This window comes from Xyrauchen texanus, chromosome 9, assembly GCF_025860055.1.
Source record: "Xyrauchen texanus isolate HMW12.3.18 chromosome 9, RBS_HiC_50CHRs, whole genome shotgun sequence".
In the NCBI taxonomy this organism is placed as follows: Eukaryota; Metazoa; Chordata; class Actinopteri; order Cypriniformes; family Catostomidae; genus Xyrauchen; species Xyrauchen texanus.
The window spans coordinates 32,884,455-32,911,054 of NC_068284.1; the positions used below are offsets into that span (position 1 = coordinate 32,884,455).

At 36.3% G+C, this 26,600-nt stretch overlaps 2 protein-coding genes across 2 annotated transcripts in view; both read left to right on the forward strand.

The window, feature by feature from the left end:
* The window catches only part of LOC127648831 (tenascin-R-like), a 206,342-nt gene that overhangs the window by 178,493 nt on the left and 1,249 nt on the right, over positions 1 to 26,600 (forward strand). Inside the window, exons 13-23 of the mRNA XM_052133605.1 lie at positions 1,271 to 1,537; positions 3,645 to 3,764; positions 3,897 to 4,040; positions 7,930 to 8,049; positions 10,194 to 10,337; positions 13,514 to 13,644; positions 17,686 to 17,818; positions 18,182 to 18,333; positions 19,140 to 19,236; positions 23,391 to 23,552; positions 25,734 to 25,897. Of these exons, the coding sequence (XP_051989565.1) occupies positions 1,271 to 1,537; positions 3,645 to 3,764; positions 3,897 to 4,040; positions 7,930 to 8,049; positions 10,194 to 10,337; positions 13,514 to 13,644; positions 17,686 to 17,818; positions 18,182 to 18,333; positions 19,140 to 19,236; positions 23,391 to 23,552; positions 25,734 to 25,897 (1,634 nt within the window). The remainder of the gene's footprint in view (positions 1 to 1,270; positions 1,538 to 3,644; positions 3,765 to 3,896; positions 4,041 to 7,929; positions 8,050 to 10,193; positions 10,338 to 13,513; positions 13,645 to 17,685; positions 17,819 to 18,181; positions 18,334 to 19,139; positions 19,237 to 23,390; positions 23,553 to 25,733; positions 25,898 to 26,600) is intronic.
* Positions 1 to 26,600, forward strand: part of si:ch211-14a17.10 (nuclear factor 7, ovary) — a 278,448-nt gene that overhangs the window by 115,836 nt on the left and 136,012 nt on the right. The window lies entirely within an intron of this gene.

Sequence of the window (26,600 nt, forward strand, 5' to 3'; positions counted from 1 at the left end):
CAGTCTGGCTACATCCACACTGTTCTGCCTTCGCCAGGTCTCTTTCACTGCAATGCACAGCAAAAAAAAAAAAAAAAAACTACAAATATCTAAACATCTTTAAAACAAAATAAGTGTACTGTAAATTTATACTTTTATAGACACATTTAAAATTGCATAAGATATTAAGGCTTTTTTTTTTTCAGATTGTTTCTTTTTGTTTTCGTGCTTTAAGCATAAAACTAGATATTAAGATATATGTTTGTGAGATGTTTGCTAAAATCAAGAAAATAACTATTAACCAATGGAGTAAGAAAAATAAACTTAAAAGGATAGTTCTCCTAAAAATTTTAATTATGTCATCCTTTTCTTACTCTTATATTTTAAACATGTATTATTATTCCATGGAAGGAGATGTTAGAAAGAATAAAAGCCTCAGGCTCCATTCACTTTCATTTGGGAAAAAAGATGAACATTTAAGTGAATGGTGATTGAGGCTAACATTCTGCCTAACATCACCTTTTGTGTTTCCCAGAACAAAGACAGATGTGGTTTGGAGCAAATTGAGGGTGAGTAAATGATGACAGAGTTTTAATTTTTGGGGGAACTATCTTTCAATTGAAGACTTATTATCGTATGCAATGTATAGCAGTTCATGTTGTATTTCAAAAACCCAGAAGATAATTCACCATGGGTTCTCTCAGGATTTTCCTATGCTTTTTTATAATGTAGTTTTTCAACTTATGAGTACACTAAGGCCTGTGGTAAACATAACTTGACGATGCATGTATGTTTTGTTCTACAACATAAATTACACACTTTCATACTGCAAATGTGAATACTTTAAAAAAAGAAAAAAAGAAAACCACATACAGCAGCTTCAAAATTCATCTTTGAGGTATGAATGTGTGTAATTTATGTTGTAGAACAAAACATCCATGTATCATCAAGTTATATTTACTACAGGCCTTAGTTTACTCAAAAGTTGAAAAACCCCATTATAAAAACCCATGGCGAATTAGCCTTCTGGGTTCGCCAACAAATTGACGTCACGGCTGAGTAGCTTTATTGCTTCTCAAGTAAACGCATCTTGCTTTACAGATGTTTTCCTTATATGAAGATATATCTAAACAACAACAAAAATACTGAATAAAAAAAGTATTTATCACAGTGTTTGTTCCCCATTCCTTCATTCTTTCTACTTCACTCCTTTGAGGATGTGCCAAACAATTAAGGGATCTATCACCACAGGAACCAACAGTTTGTAATATAGTTGTTGTCATTATTCCAGGGTTCCGCCCTATCACACAGCTCTTCTTCTCTGATGTCACGTCTGATTCATTGACTGTGGCTTGGAGTGCTCCAGCCCCACCTTCTGATGCATTTATCTTGAACTACAGTGCCCAGGACTCCAGTGATGATTCTGAGATTGCTCTAGATGGGTCCAAAACCAGAATCACCCTCACTGGTCTCCTGCCCTCCAGGCGGTACACTGTTACCTTGGTAACCATGCATGGCAATGTGACCTCAAAGCCAGTTGTAGGCTCAGTCACAACAGGTATTACTACTAATGAATGTGAAGTTCAAGTGTGTTCTTTGCAAAGGATTAGAGGTTAAGTTTGTTTATTTAAGTTTGAAAATAACAGATGACACATTTAAAGCTGAAGCTTGTAATTTATGTGGCAAACAGAATTGCAAAAATGTTGATTGTTTTCGTGGTTTCTCAAAAATTCCCCCATCATCAAACAGATAGTCCCATCCCCAACTCACACCACTGGTTAAGCCTGTGTTCCAGTTTTGGGCTAGTCAGGATACTCAAACACAGCAATGTTTTAATAAAATGCAGCCAGTGTTTAGAAATAATAAAATGTGAAAACAAAATCCTACACTTCAGTTTTAACATAAGCGAAGTTTCAAAGTAGATTCACAGTATTTTGTTATTCTTTTTAGGAACAATTTAAGGTTTTCCGTTGCTCAAACAATAATTTTTGCTTTTGGGTCAATTTTATCAGTATCGCCGACAGCAATGTGTCAGTGTGCGGAGAACAGAGTCTTGCCTATACATTAATTTCCTCATTATGTTTCCTGCACACAGCTGCACAGCAGATTTTTCACCCTTTTGTGTCTTAATTAATTCAACAGTGTGTAATCCCCCAATTACCACTGTCTGAATGTGTAAGTGTCAAGAATTATTCAGCTGTTCTGTCACTGAGCTGATATTTGCAGTTGCCAAAGGAGATATTGTCTCAGAGCTATTTCTAAACATTGAAATTATCTCTGCAAAGGACCACCTGCACATAAGCTCGATTAGCTTTAAAAAGTTTCAACTTTCAATTCACTGCATATTATTACAAAAACATGAGTTATTTTAGTACTTGTGCCTGTTGTTTCATGACATCTGTTAGTCTTCAAATGTGTTTAGTGAATTTTTTACAAAGTTATTGCTTTAGTTAGAAACCATGTTTTCACACATCAGCACCTTTACGTTTACACAATGTGAAAAGAAGGTCACCATATGCTCAAAAAACCACAAAGAATAAAAGCAGACGGAACTGGCATCCTTAAACGGAGTCTGAATGTCGAAAATATATTTGTTGACTTCTCTGCTGAGTGGAAAATAAATTAAGATATGCAAAGATGAATAATCACATCTCATTTACTGAGAAATGTTGTACTCAGAAAAAATTTAAATGAGGTTGACAGCCTGTTTATGAATAGCCAGCCATAGTTTATGAATTGAATGCATTAGTCTAATGAATGTGAGGTGCTGTGAATGGCTTTCCACTCATCTTAATGACAGAGCACTTAATAAAAAAGGCAAAAGTGAATCTGTTTATTTCCTTCTAAATTGTCATAATGGTACAGAACCCCTGTTAGTCTGTTTAACTGTGCTTCAAGGCAGCCTTTGGTAACCCTTGCTTTTGAGATGTTAAGAGCTCTTGGCTTGGACAAACAAATCATGAAAGATTCCCTGCTGGACAGCAGCGGACAATAACAATGCAAATGTTCTTGTAAAGAGTTTTGTGTGTCAAGAACACAAATAGTCTCAAAGGCCTATTGGGTAAACAAAAACAAAACAAAAAAATTGACATAAATTAAATGGAAAATGAACAGAATTGCAATGACTACTGAATTAAACATGCATGAAACAAATATTTTAAAATAAATGTAATGTTAAAATATTATGGAGACTCTATAATAAGCAAGTAGTTGTTCTACTCAAATACATTTGTTACATAAAGCATGTTGCAGTAACTTGTATGCACAGTTCAATGAAGTCTGGAACATATGTACAATACTCCATCTAAAACTGTTTTAAAATACATTTAGCTAATTCTTTATTGTTATGCATTCCGTTTTTATGACCTCATATTAATTAAGAGTATTTGTACTTTTAAACATTTATTAATCTCACCACAGGACCATATAAAATGAACTTGTAAAGGCAAAATATGATTACAATGGCAAAAAACCTGGTGACCAGTTAGAGGGCAAATTATATTTCTTTACACATTCATATACATTTTAACCTAAAATAATGATGTTGATTTAAACGGAAAAAAAAGAAACAAAAGATCAATAGACATGTAATGCTTTATCCACCCATATTTCAATTAAATGCACTTTACTCATTATTCATTGATATTTTTCCCCCATTAATCCAGGAATGGACCCTCCCAGAGACATGACTGTGATGTACGTCACCGAGGAATCTGTGACCATATCATGGATTCAACCAATTGCACCCTTTGATTACTACAAAATGTCTTACCAATCACCAAGAGGTACTTTCTTCAAAGTCTATTTTACCATTGAAACAAAGAGGAAGAAGCATATCCAATTTGAACAAATTCATTAATACATTGAAAAGAAATCTGCAATTTTAATTGTCATCTGGACACGTCATTGACTTACAGGTAGGATGGACAATGTGGTGATTGATAATGATGTCATCAACTACACACTGACCAGCCTCCATCCAGCAGCAGAGTATGAAATCAAGATGAACGCAGTGAGAGGAAGCCAAGAGAGCAAGATCATCACCACAACTGTTTTCACAGGTACTTCAGTTCTTCTTCATTAATAGAGCTGGGTGAAATTGCTAAAATACATATGGAGTATATGTCTGCATTTTTCAGCCTGTGGGTGATATCAATATACTGTATACCTCAATACATAGGTATTTGCTCTGAAATAGCTTAGCTAAAATAGCATTGTCAAGGGAGGAAGAATACTTTCAAACAAATAGCCATTGGAGCCAATAAGATTCAAAATGTTTTATTACAGCATAATAACTAAAATGTGAAAATCTAGTTAAAAATAAGCAATGGATGTTTTTCCATAGTATTTTTCACTGAATGAACACAAGGACGAATGATATTCGATCATTTTCATTTATATGCACCAATAAAACAACATTAAGTAATGAACAGCAATATTTATCTACATTGTTTACTACCGTTTAATATATGAAAAAGGCCATTCAGAGAATTCCATGAGCATTTTTGCATTATGATGCAAATTAATGACTGAATTAGAGTTTTGAATTGAATTGTATTGAAACTGATTCGAGGAAATTAATAAAACTTGCCATTTTCTGCTACTTAAGTTTAAATCAGGGGCGCTATCTCAATGTCATGCAACAAGAAAGAATCGAGAAAATAGTCTTATGACATGCTTTTTAGAAAACTTAATGGATAAATAAAATGTGCACTAAAATTATTGCATTATTCACAATGTTGTTTAATTTGATAATGCCAGCAAAATTGGTGGTCCATAAAGGAATTAGTATTAAAAGATTACAGTGGGTTTAAATATCATGTTGTATTAAGTATTTTTTGCTGGTAATGCTAAAAAACAAATATGATTAACGCAAACATTTGTAAATATATGGATGGCCCATTCCATGTACAGTAACAGCTATTCACCAAATATATTATGTGTAGAGGAACTCAAGCCTCCACTGCTTAATTGAGTCAAATTTGTGAGTGGTGGTGTCGTAGTGGCTAAAGCACAGGGCCGTTGATCAGAAGGTCGCAGATTCTAACCCCACAGCCACCACCATTGTGTCCTTGAGCAAGGCACTTAATTCCAGGTTGTTCCGGGGGGATTGTCCCTGTAATGATTGCATTGTAAGTTGCTTTGGATAGAAGCGTCTGCCAAATGCATAAATGTAAATGTAAATTTGTGTCTGTTGTTCAGTCTTTTATTTTTTAATCCTCCCTTGCCTCCTCTGACATGACTGCCACTGGCCAGCAAAATCATAATGAATATATTGTAAATATTCAATATATCGCCCAGCCTTAAAACTAATAATTTATTACTATGAACAGTTTTACACCAATTCTGAAGCTTTTGCATTCCACAGACATGTATTCTACTCTAGGAAATTGTCACAGAACTTTGATTTGATAGAAATATGGATGACAGTTTGAGAAATGATGCACATCATTTACCATGTTATGGGGACCATCTCTTACCCTGCGTGTTTCTCCCATCCTCTGAGAGGCTGCCAGCTATGTAGCTGAAGTGAAATGAAATTTTATTAATGGAAACCGTGATCAGATGGGTAGCTCACATGCCATCATATTTGGCTGTCGTAGACCATAGCCAGTACTATGTATGGATTGCAGTGATTATGGACGGCTGCCATATCACCCTGCGGCTATTGCCTGGTTGCCCACTAAAGCTAAGCAGGGTTGAGCCTGGCCAGTACCTGGATGGGAGAGCTCCTGGGGAAAACCAAGGTTGCTGCTGGAAGTGGTATTAGGGAGGCCAGCAGGGGTGCTCACCCTATGGTCTGTGTGGGTCCTAATGCCCCAGTATAGTGACGGGGACACTATTCTGTAAAAAAAAAAGCACTGTCTTTTGGATGGGATGTTAAACTGAGGTCTTGACTCTCTGTGGTCATTAAAAATCCCTAGGGGGCACTTTCTCGTAAAGAGTAGGGGTTTAACCCTGGTGTCCTAGCCAAATTCCCCCATTGGCCCCTATCTATCATGGCCTCCTAATAATCTCCATCCCTGAATTGGCTACATCACTCTACCATCTCCTTTCCACCAATAGCTGGTGTGTGTGGTGTGTGGTGTGGTGGCGTTCTGGCGCACTATGGCTGCCGTCGCATCATCCAGGTGGATGCTGCACACTGGTGGTGGTTGAGGAGATTCCCCCTATACTATGTAAAGCGCTTTGAGTTTGAGAAAAGTGCTATATAAATGTAACTTGTTGTTGTTGTTACCTATATCACCAAAGAACCAAACCTATTCCCAGTGTATTGCCAAACAATTAAAAGACTGCTTACATAGCGCTACTGAATCTATTGCGCATAGCAAACAAAAGAATTTCTTACCCAAGGTGCAGTCTGAATTGAATACTGTAAGATGAGATAAAATGTTTTATCTCAATTTTAATGTTTTTGCTGACTGCATAGAAAAACAAATATGAAGCATGACATTCTAGTCTGATTCAAAAATGCATGATATATTTGAGACTTTGCATCAGTGGAATTAACTAATGACTTACTTATTGACTGGATGTTTATATGATGCTTTGTTGAAAAGGCTATTTTGAAGGCTATATTTTGCTATTTCTTTTTTTGTCGGAGGGGGTGTAACCATAACCTTAAACCTAACCCTCTAAGAATTTGACTGATTTCAAATAGGGGTAATAAACTTATCATCTCAATAGATGTATTCCCTGAACTGTTATTTTTTTCCCGGCCATGCATTAAACCACTGAAATAAATTAATGTCTTAAGCCTTGGAAGTATATATCATTAATCATATCAAATGGTGTAACAGCAATAGACCAAACAGATGCTGGCCTTTGCTTAAAGACTGCTGACTTCTTCTTAGTTAATAACTAGATTAGAAGTGTTTGCATATACATCACAAAGCTACACTTCCCACAGCAACTTTAAAGGTTGACAGTTTTGTTCAAAGCTAATAAAAATATGACAGGCAAAGAATCTAAATCTGCCTGTGTAGACAGCAATCTCGCCAAATGGCGTAACAATGGAAAGTGACAAGTGGCTCTTTTTTGAAAGAGCTTATTATTAAAAGGATTTAGCAAACAGTCTGGCTTATTTCAGCTCTGCAATAGGAAGAGTGAAACAATGGCTTTATAAAACATGATGGATCTGGTTCAAAGCTCTGCCTAATGATCTGCAGAAAAACATCAAGTGCACATTCATTGTATAAGGGACATTCATTGTATAAGGGAAAACTTTTAGATTATTCTACCAGTCTTCCAGCATAGGTCATTGTCAAGATATGGAAAAGCAGATAGAGGGGTTGTTTAGATAGGGAATTGAAGGGATTTGCCTCTGAACTGCTGTCAGGTGGTTGAGATCTGCTTCTACAGAAGGTAGTGAGAGGGCCTACAATTTCTTGGACTAGAGTCAACAGTGCCAAATGGGAGGGTCAGCCTTCTACAGCTGGAAAAGTGATGTAGTTACTGCCAGTGAGGCTGGCAGAGAAAAGATATGCGTGGGACAGAATAGGAAGATGGCATAATGTGTGATTGCAATCCATTGACCTCATCTAGGAGGGCATACAGTAAGTGGCACAGTGCACATAGGATAGTTTGTTTTCCTATCTGTGAAAATAATGGCCATCTGTGCAAGGAGAATACACAGCACAGGTTGAAAATTACAATGAAAAACATCTCTCATTACTCTCTTGCATGGAAATGTTATTGAGAATGTGCCCCACACACATTTAACTGTCTAATTTCCCCCACGATGCAAGCTAATTAAGGAAATTGTGATCTTCTTCAGCAAGATAATCACAACAAATTAGTTCCAAGCTGCTGAGGTGCTCTATTTTTAATATACAGTACTTTGCACATGTGGAAAAAATAGGTGAAGATGATAGTGCTACTAATTACCTTGGCTGAGCTTATCTTAGACTGTCTGTCTGTAACCTGCATGTAATCCTCTGCTCCACACAGCCATGGACATGCCTATGGAGCTCATGGCCCTGAATGTCACACCCCAGGGGGCTCTTGTGCGTTGGAGCCCTCCTGTCTCTAGTGTTGATAACTACGTGCTCACCCTCACTCGTAACCAAGGTAAGTGGAGGTGTGATAAAGGAAAGTACAACCTTCTCAAAATATTTTGCTCTTTAAATCACAGCAGCACTACCAAAAAATACGAAAGTGTTCATGAAATGTAACTTTTGAGCAACGTTATTTCGCCTTCATATAGACCATTTCAAGGATGTAAACAATAAGAAATTAGAACGCTAATGCGCATGTCTGGTCCTGAAGAATTTCCGGTAGCAGCATTTTTAGAACCCAGAACTGTCAAAATAAAATGACTAGCACAGCCTTTTAGAGTCTAGCTAATACATAACAAACATTTATCTGAAGTGATGTGTTGTTGATACTGAGCGTGTCTACGTGAGAGAGGTGATGAAATCGTATTGTAGTTTAGATGCTCACAATTATTTCCTCAGTGAGAATATCAGGAGTACTGGATCACTCCTGTTATAATTAATAAAGCTGTTCAATAAAGCTGTCTGTGTGACCTGCGGACAAGGTAAGGATAAAACATTTTTAATAATAAAAATACTTCTCTCTTTCTTCTGGATAAAAGTGTCTGCTATATGACTAAATGTAAAATTAGATGACTTGCAGAGCTTCATTCATTATAAGGGGAGCAATAGTCACTTGTATAGCTCAAACTCTCGAACTTACAATTATTTGCCATACATTTTGTTCACCTACCACAGATAAGATGTGTGCTACAGTTGTTAGTACTGCAAGTATTCATCCAGCTGTCCCACTTCACTGAAGCGGTTCATGCGTCCATTTGTTTTTGCTTTTCCGAAGATTTTAACAATTTAGTTTCCGTTAGTTCCAGGCATCCAGGGAGCCACCGAACAACATGGTGCACATTATAATAATGACATTTTATGACAATCGTGTTAACTTAAGTAATGTTAATCATGTTAAAGTCACTACGAATGAAACGCCTAATGCTGTTGTTTTGAATGAGGGTGTTACATTCAGAAGTGATTATCCCTATGTCCTATTTCCTTTGAAGACTATATCATCCACTGTGAAAGTTTGAAAGGCTAAAAGATGAGGGTAATTCAGAACTTATTTTTTAAAGTAATTTTTATTGGAAAATCAGTTTAAAGCGATTTTACAGCATGACTATCATGATTGTTCTCCCTTCAAAGTGCCCTTCAGAGGTTAATTTATTCCATTTGGAATGCAGTCTGAGTTCAACAACGAGCAGGAAATGTTCAAGGAACAAAAATAACTTATTTCCTTAAACCTTCCTAAAATGGTCTATATGCACATTTAAACATTAAATATACTGGATATATTCATAATGGGGGCTTGTCCAGGATTTAAACTCAGGACCTCTCACATCTAAAACGATATTCATAATCCTTGGCCAAATGTTGATTATACCTTAAGGTGAGAAACATACTTTACGCCATGAAGCGAACACTGACAATAGTGCTTTGCCAATGCAGTCCTCAAGGGGGCGATAGAGTGATCTTCTGGATTTTTTTCCATAAAACTGGATGTTATTAATCAGATAAGTTAATATTCCGATAATATTGAATTTACTTGCTAAGCAATATTCCCTTCAAACTGTTGATCTGCATTACAATAGTTGACTTAAAAAAGAGAAAACTCAATTCAGAAGCCGACAGTTCACACTAATATCAGCTATACAACCTCTTGTGGCAATGTTGAGAATTCAGCCTATGCATGCGTTAGGAATTGTGGTCAGACACATTTCAGAACACAACGATGCACGAAATCAAGCTTGCTAAGCTAGAAGTGACTGCATTTGCATACTTGCGTAGAGTATGTTTTGGGTTTTATACTGCTTTGTTTGAATTTCAGTTAAAATGCATCAAACAAAAACTGCAATTATAAAACGGTTAAATAAGATTACTGAAAACTTATTTCCAACTGAGTTAGACAAATAAACTTAATTCAAGATATGTTCTCTGCAAACAAGTCTTATTATCTTTCACAATGTTGCTTCTCAAGTAAATGTATATTGCTTAAAACACGTTTAGATATTTTTACAGGTAAACAAGACAAAATAGTCATTAAGAAACATATTTATTTATTTTTTCCTGAAACTGGAGATTATTTACAGGCAAAAGCCTGGCAGTTCTGCACTTGTTCCTGCACTTTTTATAAAGCTAATGCCTGAAAGCCTCATGTCATTTTTTTCTTTCCAGTTACAGCAGACACCTTTCTAGTGGAGGGTAACAAGCAGGAATACCAGCTGAGTCAGCTCATTCCCAGCACCACATACTCAGTGGCCCTCTATGCCACTAAAGGCCCTCTTACCAGTGGTACTGTCATCACCACCTTTGTCACACGTAAGTGCTCCATCTCTGTGCCCTAAGGGGTTTAGAAATGAGTGACAGGATTTTGTAACTATTTTCTATTTTCCCTTATATTTACTATTTTAATGCAGTTTTTCTCAGTCCTGCTACTGATGTCCTACCAACACAGTATTTTATCTCTCCTCCTGGAAACAAATTAGTGTTTAGAAGTCAACCAGTTGTTACAATGAGCAATTTTGAGGCTTTTTTTAGGTACTGGGTTGATACAATGAGTGCATTTTGAGACAAGGTTAGTGGCATTATTTTTTTAAAGGCACTCAGTAGCAAGTAACTGTGATTTATGCTTTATTTTCTGAGGTCTGTATAATAATCACTTATTACTTTTGTATGGACAGAAATTGACAAATCCCAAAGATTATGCACATTTATCACTACTTTACTGTGTTTTCTGAGCAAGCATTGATGGAGGCTGCTGCACCACTGTTTGAATATGGTCTAATATTGTGGTATATTTCAAATAACCCCAGCCCTAAACAACATGTAAAAAGAAAACAAAATCTGGTTGGTCACTTTACTTATTGGTCAGGTGTTCACCTCCTGTCTAAGTGGGTGATTCTTGGCCAGAATAAACTGCAAAGAAGACCAGATTTTTGCCATAAGTCATTAAGTCTGACTATGCAAGACTTGTGGCTGTGCTAAAGAGCTAAATCAGCCATCCAAAACAGGACTGAGAAACATTTGGTTTAGTAGCTTTAGTATCCAGTAGACAGTCACATGAACTTTGACTATGATCTTTCCCGATTATGCTATCATCCTCTTCCAGTTTATCAAAGATAGGCAGCTCATGTAAAGCAGAAACGAGGCAAAGTAAAAAAGAATTGTAGTCTGTGTAACAAAATGCAGCAATCAGCAAAGCTCCAATTCCCATGTGAGAACAGAGGCTGTCTGTAGAGAAAGGAGGCAAACTGTCTTTCCCACGCAGAAGACTGAACTAGAACAACTACAGTTTTATTTCAAACTGCTTTATGTTGCATTGAAAAATTGAGCTCATCTATTGAAGGGGTGATGGAGCGGTTGGGCGCTTTCATAGGCATTAGACCTCAACTTTAATCAAGCAGCCCTCCCAGAATACTTCATTAGTTTGGATTGTTTAGAGGAAATTAATTTGCACATAAAAGCGTCACAGGCCATTGGCTTTGCAACCCCTGTGCCAGCTCAGTGACGTTCAGAATCTTGACACATAATCGCTTGATGAGGTTTGTTGTGTTCAAACATTTTTTGGCTTGGTTAATAGCAATTTAATTTGGAAACAGTTCTGCTCTAATAACACTGGATTTAGACCCTGCCATGCCGTGATAAAAATGTAACAATGTTTCATAGCCTAAAATGCCTGAAAAAACACAGCAGAATTACCATCCTCCGGTGTTTAAAAATTTGACTACTCTTCCACCCTAAGGGAGGGGAAGTGTCATCGATGCATCATTTTGGCACTTATGTGGAGGCTTACGGGAGCTTAAGGGGATAATTAAGATGACAACAACTAACAAATTTAATGCCTTTTTACGGATTAGTGTTGTCTGTCATTTTGATTTAGATTACAGTTTTAACTTCATTGTTAAAGAGATTAAGGTGAGGACATGAATATGGATGTGTTCCTCTGATATGCATCCAAGCAAGCTCTTTATTAGTTTGTCTGCTCAGTCAATTTAATGATAAATCAAGGGCAGAATGTTTAACCGAGTCTGTAGTATCCATTAAGAAGTTTTGAAATGGGAATTTATTCTTTCACTTTAGAGATGCATTCTATGCAACAAACAAATAAAAAACACACATAATCTCCTTATGTTACTGATATGAGTTTCCACACCTCCATAAATCTATGATATGTTTCTTGTTTCTTATTAAATGTTTTCACACCTGCAAGAGCAACAAAACAGTTAATATCTAAGACATTTCATTCTTTGAAGTACAAAGAATGAGAGGTAGGCTCTGACAGGGAGAGATGTGTTTTTTAAAGGATTAAAAAGCAACAATAATACATACATCTTTCAACACAAAGACAATGGGTGATGGCTTTTTGACAACATGCAAAGCAAGCATCTGTATTTCCTGAAAGAAAGTGTGTGTATTTGTTTGCTGTGATCTGCAGGAGGGAGAGTGATATGCTATCAGATAAGATATCACAGTGAGAGAACACACACTAATTGTCTTCCTGGTGAAGTGCATCTGACACTATGACTGAAACACGCACCAACATGATCTCTATGTCCTCAGGCTAGTGACCAGTTTACATGCCTCCAGCGGTATGCTGACACAGCTCTAAAGAACGTATACACATTGATTGACATACACAGCATTTGATAAAGAAAATCAGCAGGAAGGCTGTGTTAATGTAGCTTATCAGACCAGGTAATGGGACTTGTGCCTCATAGATGTCTTTTTTATAGGGGTGTTCCTTCAACTACAGGCTTATTTAAAAATAAATTATTATTTATTTATTTTACTTTTTTATTATCCGAAGGTCACATTAAATCTTTTATACCAAGCAATCATCATTAAGATTTGTAACTTTTCAAATGCTTTGTATGTATAGATTTTATAGAATTTTTTTTTTTAAATATTAATATCAATTATTACATTTTACAGCTATGACAAGTTAAACAACCAAACAACTTGTGTTGTTGCATATTTTTGCATGCAAGTGTTTGGGATTGGGGGTAAGTTAATGTTTAAAAGTTAATCAGCCAATCCTGTGGCAGCAGTGCAATGAATAAAATCATGCAGATACGGGTCAGGAGCTTAACTTAATTTTCAAATCAACCATCAGAATGGGGGAAAAATGTGATCTCAGTGATTTGTTGCCATATAGGCTGGTTTGAATATTTATGTAACTACTGATCTCCTGGGATTTTCACACACAACCATCTTTAGATGTTCCTCAGAATGGTGCCAAAAACATAGAGAAAAATATTAAATGGAGAATGGCCAGTCTGATTCGAGCTGACAGAAAGGCTATGGTAATTTGATAACCACTGTAGAATTGTAGTGAGTAGAATAGCATCTCAGAATGCACAATACGTCAAACCTTGAGGCGGATGGGCTACAAAAGCAGAAGACCATAGTGTTCCTAATAAAGTGCTCAGTGAGTGTATATTCACAGTACATGATCCCTGCACTTGCACTGACTTTTTGATCTATGTCCTTCACAGCCATGGATGCACCGCAGAACCTGACAGCCAGTGAGGTCAATCACCGGAGCGCCCTCATATCCTGGCAACCACCCATCGCAGACATCGATAACTACATGCTGACCTACAAAGCAGCGGATGGCAGTCGAAAGGCAAGCATAATGTTGATTTGACCTTGAGCAAAGACCACAGTTTGCGGAGTTAAATATCATTATAGCACATAGTTAAGAATTAATATGATAAATTAATTTAGAGACAAAATGTATAATAATTTAAGACTTGTTTTTAGAGGATATATTTTGAATTAACTGCTTATGTTTGTTTGTTTTTCTTAAAGAAAATACTGATTTATTTTTTGTTTTGTTTTTTTGAAGTTTGAATTTTCATATTTTAAAATGTTTACTTCAATGATTATGACATTTTCAAATCTAAACTGTAAATATAGCATTGGCTGATCTTATAAAAAGTATTTTGGTCTGCTATAAATCCCTTGTTCAATTTTGTCGACATTTCACAGAGGCCACCCAGTCGAGGGAGCCATTAGATCAAATCTGCCTATAGGAATGCCTCAATTTAATTACATTCTTTGATGTAGCTCAGTAATATTAATTAAGTCAATTAACAAGGTCGTTCCAGACACAATATGCCTATTAAAGACTTCCCTGAAATAATTTCCTCTGATCATGTTATAGTAGATATTTGTTTCAAATAATCTTATTATTTGTAATGAATGATTATTGCCCTATAATCTGTTTAGGCCTTTTCTTGTCATTATTTAATCTGGCTGAGAGCAAAGAACAATAATAGTAGAGAGGAATAAAAAGATAATGAAGGATTATCATTAGATTTATATTGTTATACAGTGTGCAGAGAGACATACAGTCTATGAAAGGGTTTTTCTAACTTTTTTAACCAAGAATCCCTTTAAAAACCCTAGAGTCCACTTGAGAAAATGCCTCCTTTTTCGAATTTAATACAGTTTTATTATTATTATTACTATTATTATCGTTTTGTTTAGCATTACCAGCATTACACTTGAGTGAAATGTTTAATTGAAAAGAAACATTAACAGAATTTCTTAGTATTTGGTACAGTCTGTCCCACTATTTCTTAAAGACTTTATACTCTCAAACTGGCAGATTCCACAAGTTGTAAAACCAGATGACCCATGCTATCCCAGTATTATTTGACAATGTTCCAAAGAGCATCTTGTGTGCTTCAAAGGAGGCAAAGAATTCCTGCATTCTGTACAAAGGCGTTAACATGGTCAATGTCAAATATCTTAAAACTTTGTCTATTTTCAGGTTTAAATTTGATTGTGAATCCCAGATATTCAAAATGGGTTTAGAGTTTTGAACCCCACTCTAGGTAAAATAATAACAACAATAATAAAACAACTTTGTATCAAAAGATAGAAATAGACCAAAGGGAAGGCTGCATAAATTGGATCTAGAAACAAAATGCTTGCACACAAAAAGGAAAATTCTCTTTTTAGTACCATTACCAGGGTGTTACAAGATGAAAATCTTATGCTTTGACCAACAGTGCTGCTAGTGTTTGTATATGTCCAGTGGGTGTCAGTGGTGCACAGATGATATACAGTATACCCGGTTGATGCCTTCATGTCTTAGAGTTAAAACCTTTCTGTTAGAACCAGTATAGTATCTAATGCTGAGTTTGAAAATGTGCAACAAGCAAACAATTTTGTAAAATAATTCTGAAAAGAAATGTATACAGTCAAGCCATTGACCGATATGGGTTTTTTAATGGCTGATACTAATAGCAATACTAATATATAGAGAGCAGAGAGGCTGATTGCAATACAATGCCGATATATACATTATAATACAATTTAATGGTAGCTAATAAAATGTACTCAAAATCCTGAACTTAAATTAAAACATAAGCTGATTTACGCAATATTAACAAAAATATAAATAGAAAAGAAAACGTAAAATGCACTATCCATTGAGAAGGCTTTTGTGGATTTATTGTAGATTTTGGAATTGTCAACAAGCAGAAGGTCCACTTCTAATAATGGGCCAAGTGGGCACAGATATCATCCAACGCCGGTAATTTCAAAATAGCCAGTTATCAGGCAACTAATCGGCCTGACCAATATATCTGTCTATAACTAATGTAGTCTGTGCATGTATTGGGTTGCCTCAACCTATATTTCAGATTCTGGATTGCAAAGGAGTCAGACTGATGACATAAAACCAGGCCCCACTCTGCTACAGACAGCAATTCTCCTCATAAAATTACCTGCTCAATGTCTTCTGCATACTGAGTAACCTTGATGGGACTTCATTACAGCACACTGCTGTGCTGCATAATTCATATTAAATATTGCTTAAAATGTGACTTTTCCTTTAAAAAGTTGAATATTTAATTATCCGTTCCATATTTCATGCGGTTCAAAGCTGTCATGTGTGATGCTGTCCATCCTGGTCTCTACCGAATTCAAAGAGGAATCTACATGTTTTTATATCTCCCACTGCAGCAAAGTAAAAGAAAGTGTGGGGATAAAAAGGAAAATACATAAATGTGGAAGAAAATGTGAGCTGCCTCTGTGGCAGATTAGTTCGATAAAAGTGATTTTTTTTTTTTTTTTTTAAACAAAAGAGGGGAACTGAACTGTCATAAGCTGAAGACCAAAATAGCAACTGTCTCTCTCCCCAGCAGCACCAGAGTTTGATAAGAATCTTCCTCCCCCATCAAGGGCTTTAGAGCTGCCAATCATATGGCAGAAAAACACTATGAGGAAGAGAAGAATTATATGGAAATCATTCAACAGTAAGCAGCTTGAGAACACAACCATTTGTCTTGCGGTTCCAATGTGATTGTGATCGTTCTGTTTCCTTGCTGTTCTTTGTACTATCTTTGGGCATGCTTTCTATCAAAACCACTCTGCTGCTGAACAATTCTTTATTTCGTTTTGGGTCTGTAATGTTTAAAGAGATGGGTCACCCAAAAATGAAAATTCTCTAATCTTTTACTCACCCTCAAGCCATCCGAGAGGTGTATGACTTTCTCTCTTTTGCTGAACATAAATTAAGATTTTTAAAATAATATCTCCGCTTTGTAGGTCCATATAATGCAATTGAATGGTGGCCAGTACTTTGATGGTCCAAAAAGCATATAAAGGCATCATAAAAGTAATCCATATGAATCCAGTGGTTTAATTCTTATCTTCAGAGGTGATATGATCAGTGTGGATGAGAAATAGATGACTATTTAAGTATTTTTTACTATAAATTATCCTCCCTTCCCAGTAGGTGGCGATATGCACAAAGAATGTGAATCACAAAACAAAACAAAAAAAGAAGAAGAAAGTGAAAGTGGAGATTAGGGATGCTGATACAGATACTGATAATTTCACCTTTTATCAAGATCTTTGTCATAACTGGCTATATCTAAGTTGGATTATATAGTCAATTTTAATTGAATTTTCCTCTTCCCAGTAATATCACTTTGCCTAGTTTCTGCTTACAAAAAAGTTTAAATGCTTATTAAAAAATATTTTAAAACAAGTATAGGCTAACAAAATATTCTCTATATTAAGATAGATAGCCCTATAAAAAATGAAGCTTAGTGTCAAACTGAAGACAAACTGATAACCCATAGGTGCAAAAAAACTTAATGTGACTGATTAATTGTCAATATTTCATATAATTATTATTATTCCTTATTTTATTTATATTTTATTGTTGCAATATTTAGTGCATTATATTATGGTATCTTAATATTGTATAAAGAATTGTTATATTTATAAATTCCTTACCTGTCTTTTCATTTAGTTGAATGATTGTATTATTAATACATTTTTCACATGTTGCTGCTTGAACTTTAATGCGGGGAACATGCGCTCTCTCGTGAAGGCAAGAGATTAAAAGAAAGTGGAGAAAAAGTGCATGTTTCTGATCTCAAATGTGCTATATTGCTAATGCCATTTAGTCGAGAGATAATTAATATACATAGATGTTAGTCGCGTTATTACTGAGATGCCTATGCACAGCAGAGTCTGAGAAGCTGCCACCATGAACGATAATGAGGATCGTTTCACAGCTTGCACTGTTTTCCCTTTGCCTTGTCGCTTGTGAAACGCCACATTAACAGTACAGTACACAAGCTTTTCAAATTCGCCATACCTCTCCCACTGCACTGCAAGGGAACTAAATGTTCTGTTTTAGGAGCTGATTTTAGATGCAGAGGACACATGGATCCGTCTGGAGGGATTGGCAGAGACCACTGAATATACTGTTAGACTGCAAGCCGCCAGAGGTTTACAGACCAGTGCCATTGTTTCTACTTCTTTCACAACAGGTATATATATATCTACCACATCTCCTGTAAACAATAAATCAGGTTTATTTCCCTCATTGGGTACAAATCCACACAAGTGCACCATCAACTGCATCCAGTACAAATCAGTTCTAAACATCCATAAAAATCTCTATTCTGAAAATGATACCAACCTCATGAATAACTTTGTTTTTCTGTGACTTTACAATCACCTCAGTTTTGAAGACAATATTTCATAGCAATTAACATCTCTAGCACAAATCAACAAATTCTCACTCCATTGTCATTTCAGTGATGTTAATCATCATGCATTAACCTCTTAGTGGCCCCATGCATTTTCTGCTCCGTTTTGTTGGATGTTTCTTAATTATTTTTCCTCTTCAGGAAACCGAATGTTTCCGACACCACAGAACTGTGCACAACACCTGCTGAATGGAGAGAACCTGAGTGGAATCTACACCATCTACATCAACAGAGACCTTAGTCGAGGTGTGCAGGTCTACTGTGACATGACCACCGATGGAGGCGGCTGGATAGTGAGTGAGACATCTGACTATGATATCTGAGCCTGTCTGTATTGTATGCTTGGAACAATTAAGAATTTACAAAAATGCTACAATGCCACATTATATGACTCCCCTGAGTATATGACTGCTGAAAAAGACCAGTTTAGCTCAGCATGAATTTTTAGGGTAATTTAGGTTGGTTTATGCTGGTTATAGCTGGCTTGATCATAGTCAAGCCGTTTACAAGCAAAGGTGATCAACCAGTTAATATTTCTGGTTAAGCAAGGAAACCTTACTGGGTAGCTTAGTTAAAGTTGCAGTTTGTCATTTCTGGGCGACTAACTACACAGTATATAATTGAAAAATAATGTCTGTTTTCAAGCTTGTTTTCTTAACACTCCCCACATCTTCAACTGGTCAGACTATCAGATTGTCCCACCCCCCAACTCATACTTTTGGTTAGCCAATAATTGCTTTTCAGACTGGTTGGGATGCTCCAAAAATCACAGTGTCACAGAGATTCTCAGATACAATTCTCAGGGAAAGCAGCTTTCTTATACAGTAGTTGTCTCTTCACATTAATCTAGGATAGGATAAAGGATTCTAACATTGGAAAAAAAAAAACATACTTCAGCTTTAAGAAGCCTGGTGGGGACACAGGCACACCAGCATTCAAAAATATATTACAATTCAAAACAAACTGGTGACCAGCAATGCTAGTCTTTTCAGCTAGGCCATGACCATTTATGAGTACCATATTGCCCTAAAAACAAATACATTATATATAATTGGCACTGTGTTCTGCAGCAGTTGTAGTTTTGCTGATTGTTTTTTAGGTGTTCCAGCGACGTCAGAATGGTTTGACAGATTTCTCCAGGAAGTGGAGTGACTACAAGATTGGATTTGGCAACCTGGAGGATGAGTTCTGGCTCGGTGAGATTACTTAAAATACACTTTAATTATAAACAGAGTGGTTAACGTTGCCTTTAAAAGCAGCCAGGATAAAACCTGTTAAACTATAGCTGTTTTTAGGCCCCATTAATCTCTTCCAGGTGGTCTTAATTTGGTCCGCACTTTCTTTCAAAATGCGAAGAGACTTTTTCAATCTTATCTGAGCATTAGTCTTTGAAATGTGATGGGTGCTCTAGACTAGCAAAATGAAAGTTGTTTTTTCACATTTTTGCCAGGCATTTTGGAAAACTGGCCCTTGTAGAGGCTCTCTTTGTCTGAGCACTTAACCCCAAGTTGCTCCAGGGACACTGTATAACTCTTATTTACTTTCATTACACGGAGGAGGCTTTAAAAGCAGAGGCAATACTTGCTACGGTGCTGCTCTGAATAAAAATAACACAAAGTCTTGTAGCACTGCGAGACTGCATCAAAAAGGCATCATTTTAAATTCTCTGTGGCTAGCTTGTGCCCCCCTGCATATGTTATCTTTTGTTTTTGTGTGCTCCATGCTTCCAGAACCCCTCAGTCTGTTGTGGTGAATTTCTATTTAAATAATCCCATAATTTTTTCAACAAAAATCCAATTTGATGGAAAACAATAGAGACCATTTTCCTTTTTTTCCCTGATTAGTAAATCTTTTAGAAAACTATAATTATATTCATTAAAATTCCCAGCAGAAATAAATAAATAATAATTCTGCCTAGCCCATAGACTTTCGAGCATTGTCTCAGTTCAGATAAAAATTATACAGAGTAAAAGTAAACATTACAAATTATGTTACCGCAGACATATCAGCCTGGATATTATGGATAACTTCCACACTAAATAAACTATATTTAGTGCGGAAGCTTATTTGAAAAATTACAGCTCCATATCATGAAAAGAAAGTAAATATTCTCTGCAGTAGTGAGCTCATTGATGCATTGGGACTTTATAGCTGCCTCCTTTGGTACATTTGAAGGTTGTCTCATACTATATACCAGAGGTGGGAGCAAGTCACACATGTTCAAGTCACAAGCAAGTCTTAAGTCTTAACCAGCAAGTCTCGAGTCAAGCCACAGTACTAAAATAAATAGAGGTAACATTTTTTAAATAAGATGAACACATATCTTGACATACATTTTTTATATGAATTGTATAACAGTAATGTGTGTATATATATATATATATATATATATATATATATATATATATATATATATATATATACACAAGGTAAGATGATAAGAAAATGCCATCGAAACTTTTCTGAAGACAGCCAGTTCTGTTCAGAGATATATTTAGATAAAAAAGTCATAAAGGTGTTGCATTCAAGGCCTTTAGTTAAAGTCTTCAGAAGTCATAATCACTATGAGAGAACTTGGATTTCGTCACGAGTCATTCTGTATATTTTATACTACTTGTCACGTTTTAAATAAAGTGTTGTGACTGCAGATCTGCCTGTTATGTTTTTATATTGCCAATGAATGGTTATGGTATATTGTTGACTGTTGAGAAGGTTTAGAATAGGCACACAAACATTTAGAGGCAATGTCGGGTAATTTCAAACTTGTCGCGCTACAAAACATGAGATTAATTTTGAATCATTTTAATTTACTGACAACCCTCAAACATTTGAACTGTCATTTTAAATATGAATCTTTCTGGATAATTAAATGATTGACTTACCTTTCCTTGTGGCTTTTGAAATGTCTGATGAAATTCGAGGTTGTGGTGGTTGTATCGGATAATTTGCATTGCATATTGTGCATCTGGGAACTTGACAATCATCTGCATTGTGAGCGCAGCATTAACTGCGCTGATGCATATCAGTGGTACTGGCGTGCTTACATATTTGCATATGAATTAATTGATTTCGCAAATTTTTATAAACAAATAACTGCAAATAACTTATTTATAAACATTACTGTTTATAATAAGTTATTGAAAATAAAAATAATAAAAAGTCATTGTCGATTCATGCAGTTCAAGTCAAATCAAGTCTCGAGTCGCTGGTTCTCAAGTCAAAGTCAACTCGAGTCAGACTGGAGTCATGTCATGTAACTCAAGTACCCCACCTCTCCTATATATGTAGCTATAAAACTTCAATTTAAGTCTGTTACTAAGTACAAATAGTAAATACCAGTTCATAACTACTTACCTTTATTAGGCTGGAGAGGTTTTCAATATTAATGCCAACCCACAGTCTTTTACTGTATGTGCATGCAAAATTTTAAATGTGTTGTAAGCGATTTTCCTGCAATCGAAGGTGTCCTGAGAATTTAAATGTGTCTCTGTGACAGTCCTAAGCTCTGTAAACAGTGAATAAATGCTTTATTTAGACAATCAGAGAATGCTTTCTGCCTGTCTTTGTTTTACCCTTTCAGTATTGCTTATATGTTGGCTGACATGTCTTTGGAGGGTGGGATTTTGAAGAGACAGCACCCTTAAACTCAGTCTGGTTGTCAACTACATAGCCTGATAGACACAAATGTTGTAAACCTGATTTATTCTATCATTCATAGCAGATGAAAAAAAAATCTATGCTTTATTATCGAGTTGCTTCATTTTACGTGATACCTGTGCCTAACTGGTAATTCTTCACCTGGCCTTGACACTCAATTACTCTTGAATGGTGTTTTTAAGTAATGAGGCTGAAACTCAGCCATGCAGGTCAGACAATACTGAAGAGAGATGGTGTTCTGGAACAAGGCATAAAGTCATTCTGAAATGTAATGGACCCAGCTTTTCTGTTGCTATTATGACCAAAAACAGCTTTGAGATCCCATTGCAGGTCTGAACTAAGACAAAATATGCCATTTCCTTTGCAGCATATTCAATATTAGAATGTTTTTCCTCTGAGGACATCAGAATGATCTTATTTTTAGTTTTGCCTAAAAATTATACTATTCTAATTACAGCACAAAATTGATTCTTCTACCATATTAGCCAGTTTAATAAATCATTAAAATGTTTGTTGGGTTTTTGTTTTTTGTTTTTCATACATTTTATTTATCATTGCTGCTTAAGTGCATTGCTGTGACCAAAAAAGTTATAAGTTTTTGTAATATTTGTGTGATATCTTCTCTTAGTCCTGAATGTTTTAATCAAGTAAACGATTGTATTGTTGAAGTCAGTACAAAGCATTATGTTTATTGCACTATTTCATGGGAGTGTTTACAATGATGGCCAGCCTTAAAAGCCACATGAAATTGATGTTAAAAATAGATGTTTTGTGGCTGTTAGTCCAAGTCTATTAACTATTGGGACATTTATGTGCTAGTGTCCTCCTAAATGTTGACAAAATTAGCTTTTAGCAGATATACGCATTTAAAAAGTGTCTTTCTTTTCTGAGAAAACTGACCAAAATATTGATTGCTCATCTTGCTTTCATGGGTGTTTCCAAATGTTTGTCCAATCAAATGCTCTCTAGAATGAAAACGTTCCCTCCCCCTAATACCACCTGCCTCTGACTAGTAGTAGCAAGTAACAAACCATGATTCGCAACTGCATTGTTTGCGTAATGCTGTTTGCTGTTTGATTTGTTTTTTAAGGGACGAGCCCTTAAATATGTTCCCAACTTCCTGTTTCAATAGGAAATGTGTCTACACAGGAAATAAAACTGCCTTGAGTCTTTAAAGATACTCATTGGCCATATCTGGAGATTCAGATCTTTTCCCCTCACTGCCACACTTCCTTGGTTCAGGCTATGGCTTTAAATTTGAAGCTGAATTTAAGGGCTGAGTTACAATTCAGTCTTTCAACAGGTCATTGTAGATACTCAAAAAATAGATGGAACTTCTATTATCAGAAGCATCTATAGTATAACAAAGTGATTGTGTCTTCAGCCAGGCTGGACATTTCTCCACTGCACAGTGTCAGAAAATGTGATTATCTTCAATAAACAGGCTGTTTATATCTAGTCTTTTGTTCCTTATCTTCACAACATATACAGCAAGAGTTTCAGAGCGTGAAATGGACCACCAAACAAGAGCACTGCTTTTAAATTAAAATATGGACTCTTATCGTGTGGACCATATTTGAAAAAGACAACTTTTTTACATCGTTATGGGCTGGCATACAGGAATGGAAGGGTTGGATTGGAGAATGACTTCTCGGGGGGTTCCTCAAACATGTTTTTTCATTTCTCCATGCAGGCTTGGACAACATTCAGAAGATTGCCGCTCAAGGACGTTATGAACTCCGCATTGATATGAAAGATGGCCAGGAGTCAGTATATGCCAACTATGACAGGTTTTCCATTGGAGATTCCAAGAGCCTCTACAAACTGAGGATAGGAGAATACAATGGCACCGCAGGTGTGTCCAGAGTAAATTTGACAATCATTTTGTTTTTAATGAAAAGGAAATAACTAACTGCCAAAACATTTTTTTATTTCCTTAGCGATTTACAGTATGTCACCCCCATTGAGAAGACCAGCATATGTTGTGTTTTGGATACTAGTATGCTGGTGCCCCTATCAGGCTTCTTAACTAGCTTAATCAGCAAGCTTCCCTTGGTCAACCAGCTTCATCAGAAAGACCAAAAACTGTTGACCAGCATTTTTATGCAGGAGAACTACATGGCTAAATTGTTCCACCAGCTAGACCAGCATAAACCAGCTAAGCTGGTCTGTTCTCCAGCAACTCAGCAACTCAGTAGCATGTATGCATATGTATGTCTGTTAGTTGTAATTATGTAATTAATACTGACGTCTTTGATGTCTCCTGTCCTACTAAGTACTACTCTATTATTTCTGAAACTTGGCATGAGCATGTTCCTATTAAGACTAGGTCTGTTCCCTCCTCCCACACTTCCCCCTGGTATACACTTGAGGTCCAGGCCTTAAAAGTCACTGATAGACAGCTTGATAGACTTCATAGGAAAACACGTCTTACTGTTCACCATTTAGCTCTCATTGAACACCTCGACGGATACAAAATTGCTCTGAACTCTGTACGGACTATGTCTCTACAGTTATCAATAAAGCAAGCAGATAAGCTCACTCAACCTCCAGCTTGTGATGCCCATGCATCTGATGAGCTTTGTTGTTCTTTCCTGAATTATTTCCATGAAAAGTTGAATGGTGTCCCCCAGTGCTTTATAGATGAGGCTTCAGATTTTAGTTTTATGCCAGACCACTCTTGTCAATATTTGTCTAGTTTTACACCTACAAACCCCTCCTCTATCAGTGACTTAATACTGAAGTTATTCATCCTGCCAACTTGATCCTGCTCCCACATCCCTCCTCAAACTCTGTCATTCTGTCATCTCTGCACCTATTTCACATTTCATATACAGATCTCTAGCTTCTGCTTCTCTTCCTTTACCACTTAAATCTGCGGCAGTTAAACCAGTACTTAAAAAAACCTAACTTGGACCCTACTGTTCTTTCTAATTTTCGCCCTATCTCTAACTTGCCATTAATTTCCAAAATACTGGAAAGAGTTGTTTCCTCCCAGTTACAATCTTTCCTTGTTCAAAATTATCAGTCACCAACTGCTTCCCTGAAATTAGGGATCGGTTCTTGGTCCTCTACTATTCATTATATATATACTGCCTGTGGGTCAACTCATTCACCGCCACGGTTTCAGTTACCACTGTTATGCTGATGACATTCAAATATGTACTGTTTGTAGATCTGCTCCCTCTCTCCAGACATTGACATGTGTAAAATGGAGAAAAAAAAAATGGTTTAACTCCAACTTCCTAAAATTGAACATGGATAAAACTGAGATAATTTTATTGGAACACCAACACTTTGGTTGTGGTATTGATGGCACTTTCATTAAACCATCAAAATGTATCTAAAATTGCCTTCTTTCGCCTGCGCCGCATTGCTCATCCCTTTATCAGTCTCAAAGACGCCAAAATACTGGGTCATGCATTTATATCCTCACGTCTTGACTATTGCAATATCCTCTTCATTAGTTTACCTGCTAACTCTATTGATAGGTTGCAACATATTCAAAATTCTGCTGCTAGAATTCTTACACATACCAAGCGCTCAGCTCATTTTACTCCATTCCTATTTGAACTTCACTGGTTACCAGTTTTGTTTCACATTAAATATAAACTGATCCTGCTTACTTTTAAATCACTTTATGGTCTGGCACCTCACTATCTTTGTGAATTGCTTCTCCCCTACAACCCGATCCGTTTGCTTAGGTCTTCTGGGTCCAGATTCCTTTCTGTTCCTAGATCTCGCCTCTCTACAATGGTTGGCAAGTGTATTAGCACCCAATATATGGAATTCACTCCCCCTGACTCTACGCAGCATCTCTTCTATTTCTGAGATTAAATCTCAATTTAAACCTTTTTTGTTTTCTCAGTGTTATATATCTTAATGTTTTATGTGTTCACTCTCAATGACTGTAATATCTGAACTGTGTTTTTGTGACTGTTCTTTGTTTGTTTATTATTGTGTTACATGTCCTTGAGCTCTGGAAAGGTGCTATATAAATTAAACTTATTATTATTATTGTCTCTTTTTACCCAAGGTGACTCTCTGACCTACCACCAGAGCAGACCTTTCTCTACCAAGGACAAGGACAATGACATTGCTGTCACCAACTGTGCCCTGTCCTACAAGGGAGCCTGGTGGTACAAAAACTGTCATCGGGCCAACCTCAATGGCAAATATGGAGAGTCCAGACATAGTCAGGTAAGCCAAGTAGTCCTAGCCTAAGTTTTTACTAAAATATCTGTTATCCTGTAGGTGAATACCTACATACAGTAATTAGACTTTGAGATTTAGTTTTTCCACTTTTACAAACTGCCTACACATGCACTCCAATCAAATACAGTTGTCTTATCAGGATCTTGTCCCTGGTTATTAATTAGGTGACCTTTGATTAAAAAAACAGCACTGTAGTTACGCTAATGTTTCAGAGAACTTGCATCATATACAACAAGAACAAAAGACAGCAAGCAAACCCTCACAGGAACTTATCACCTTGATTACATCTTAATTCTGCTTTTTAATCTAACACCTTCAGAGCCTTTGTGCATTGTGACTCTTTATTTTGAGGTTTTGTGTTTGCAAGGGCTAATGCGTGAGAAAGGAAATGTGCAAGTGCATTTAGCAGTTAACTGAAATCTGCATTATGTCACGTCCTTTTGTCATGCTGTCTGCTTTAATTTCAGCATTTTTACCAGTGTTAGGGGTTACCACATAGTATCATATAGCTTATTATAGCTGATAAGGTCATAACTTCCATTATTGTCAGTGGTATTTTTAAAGAAGCAGAGGTCAAAACTCTGAGGAAAAAAGAAAATTGTGAGACATTTAAGTGGAAGTAACAATGAATTGTTGAGCATTCATTTTAACTTTTTAGTAAGTATTAAATACAAAAACATGAGTGACC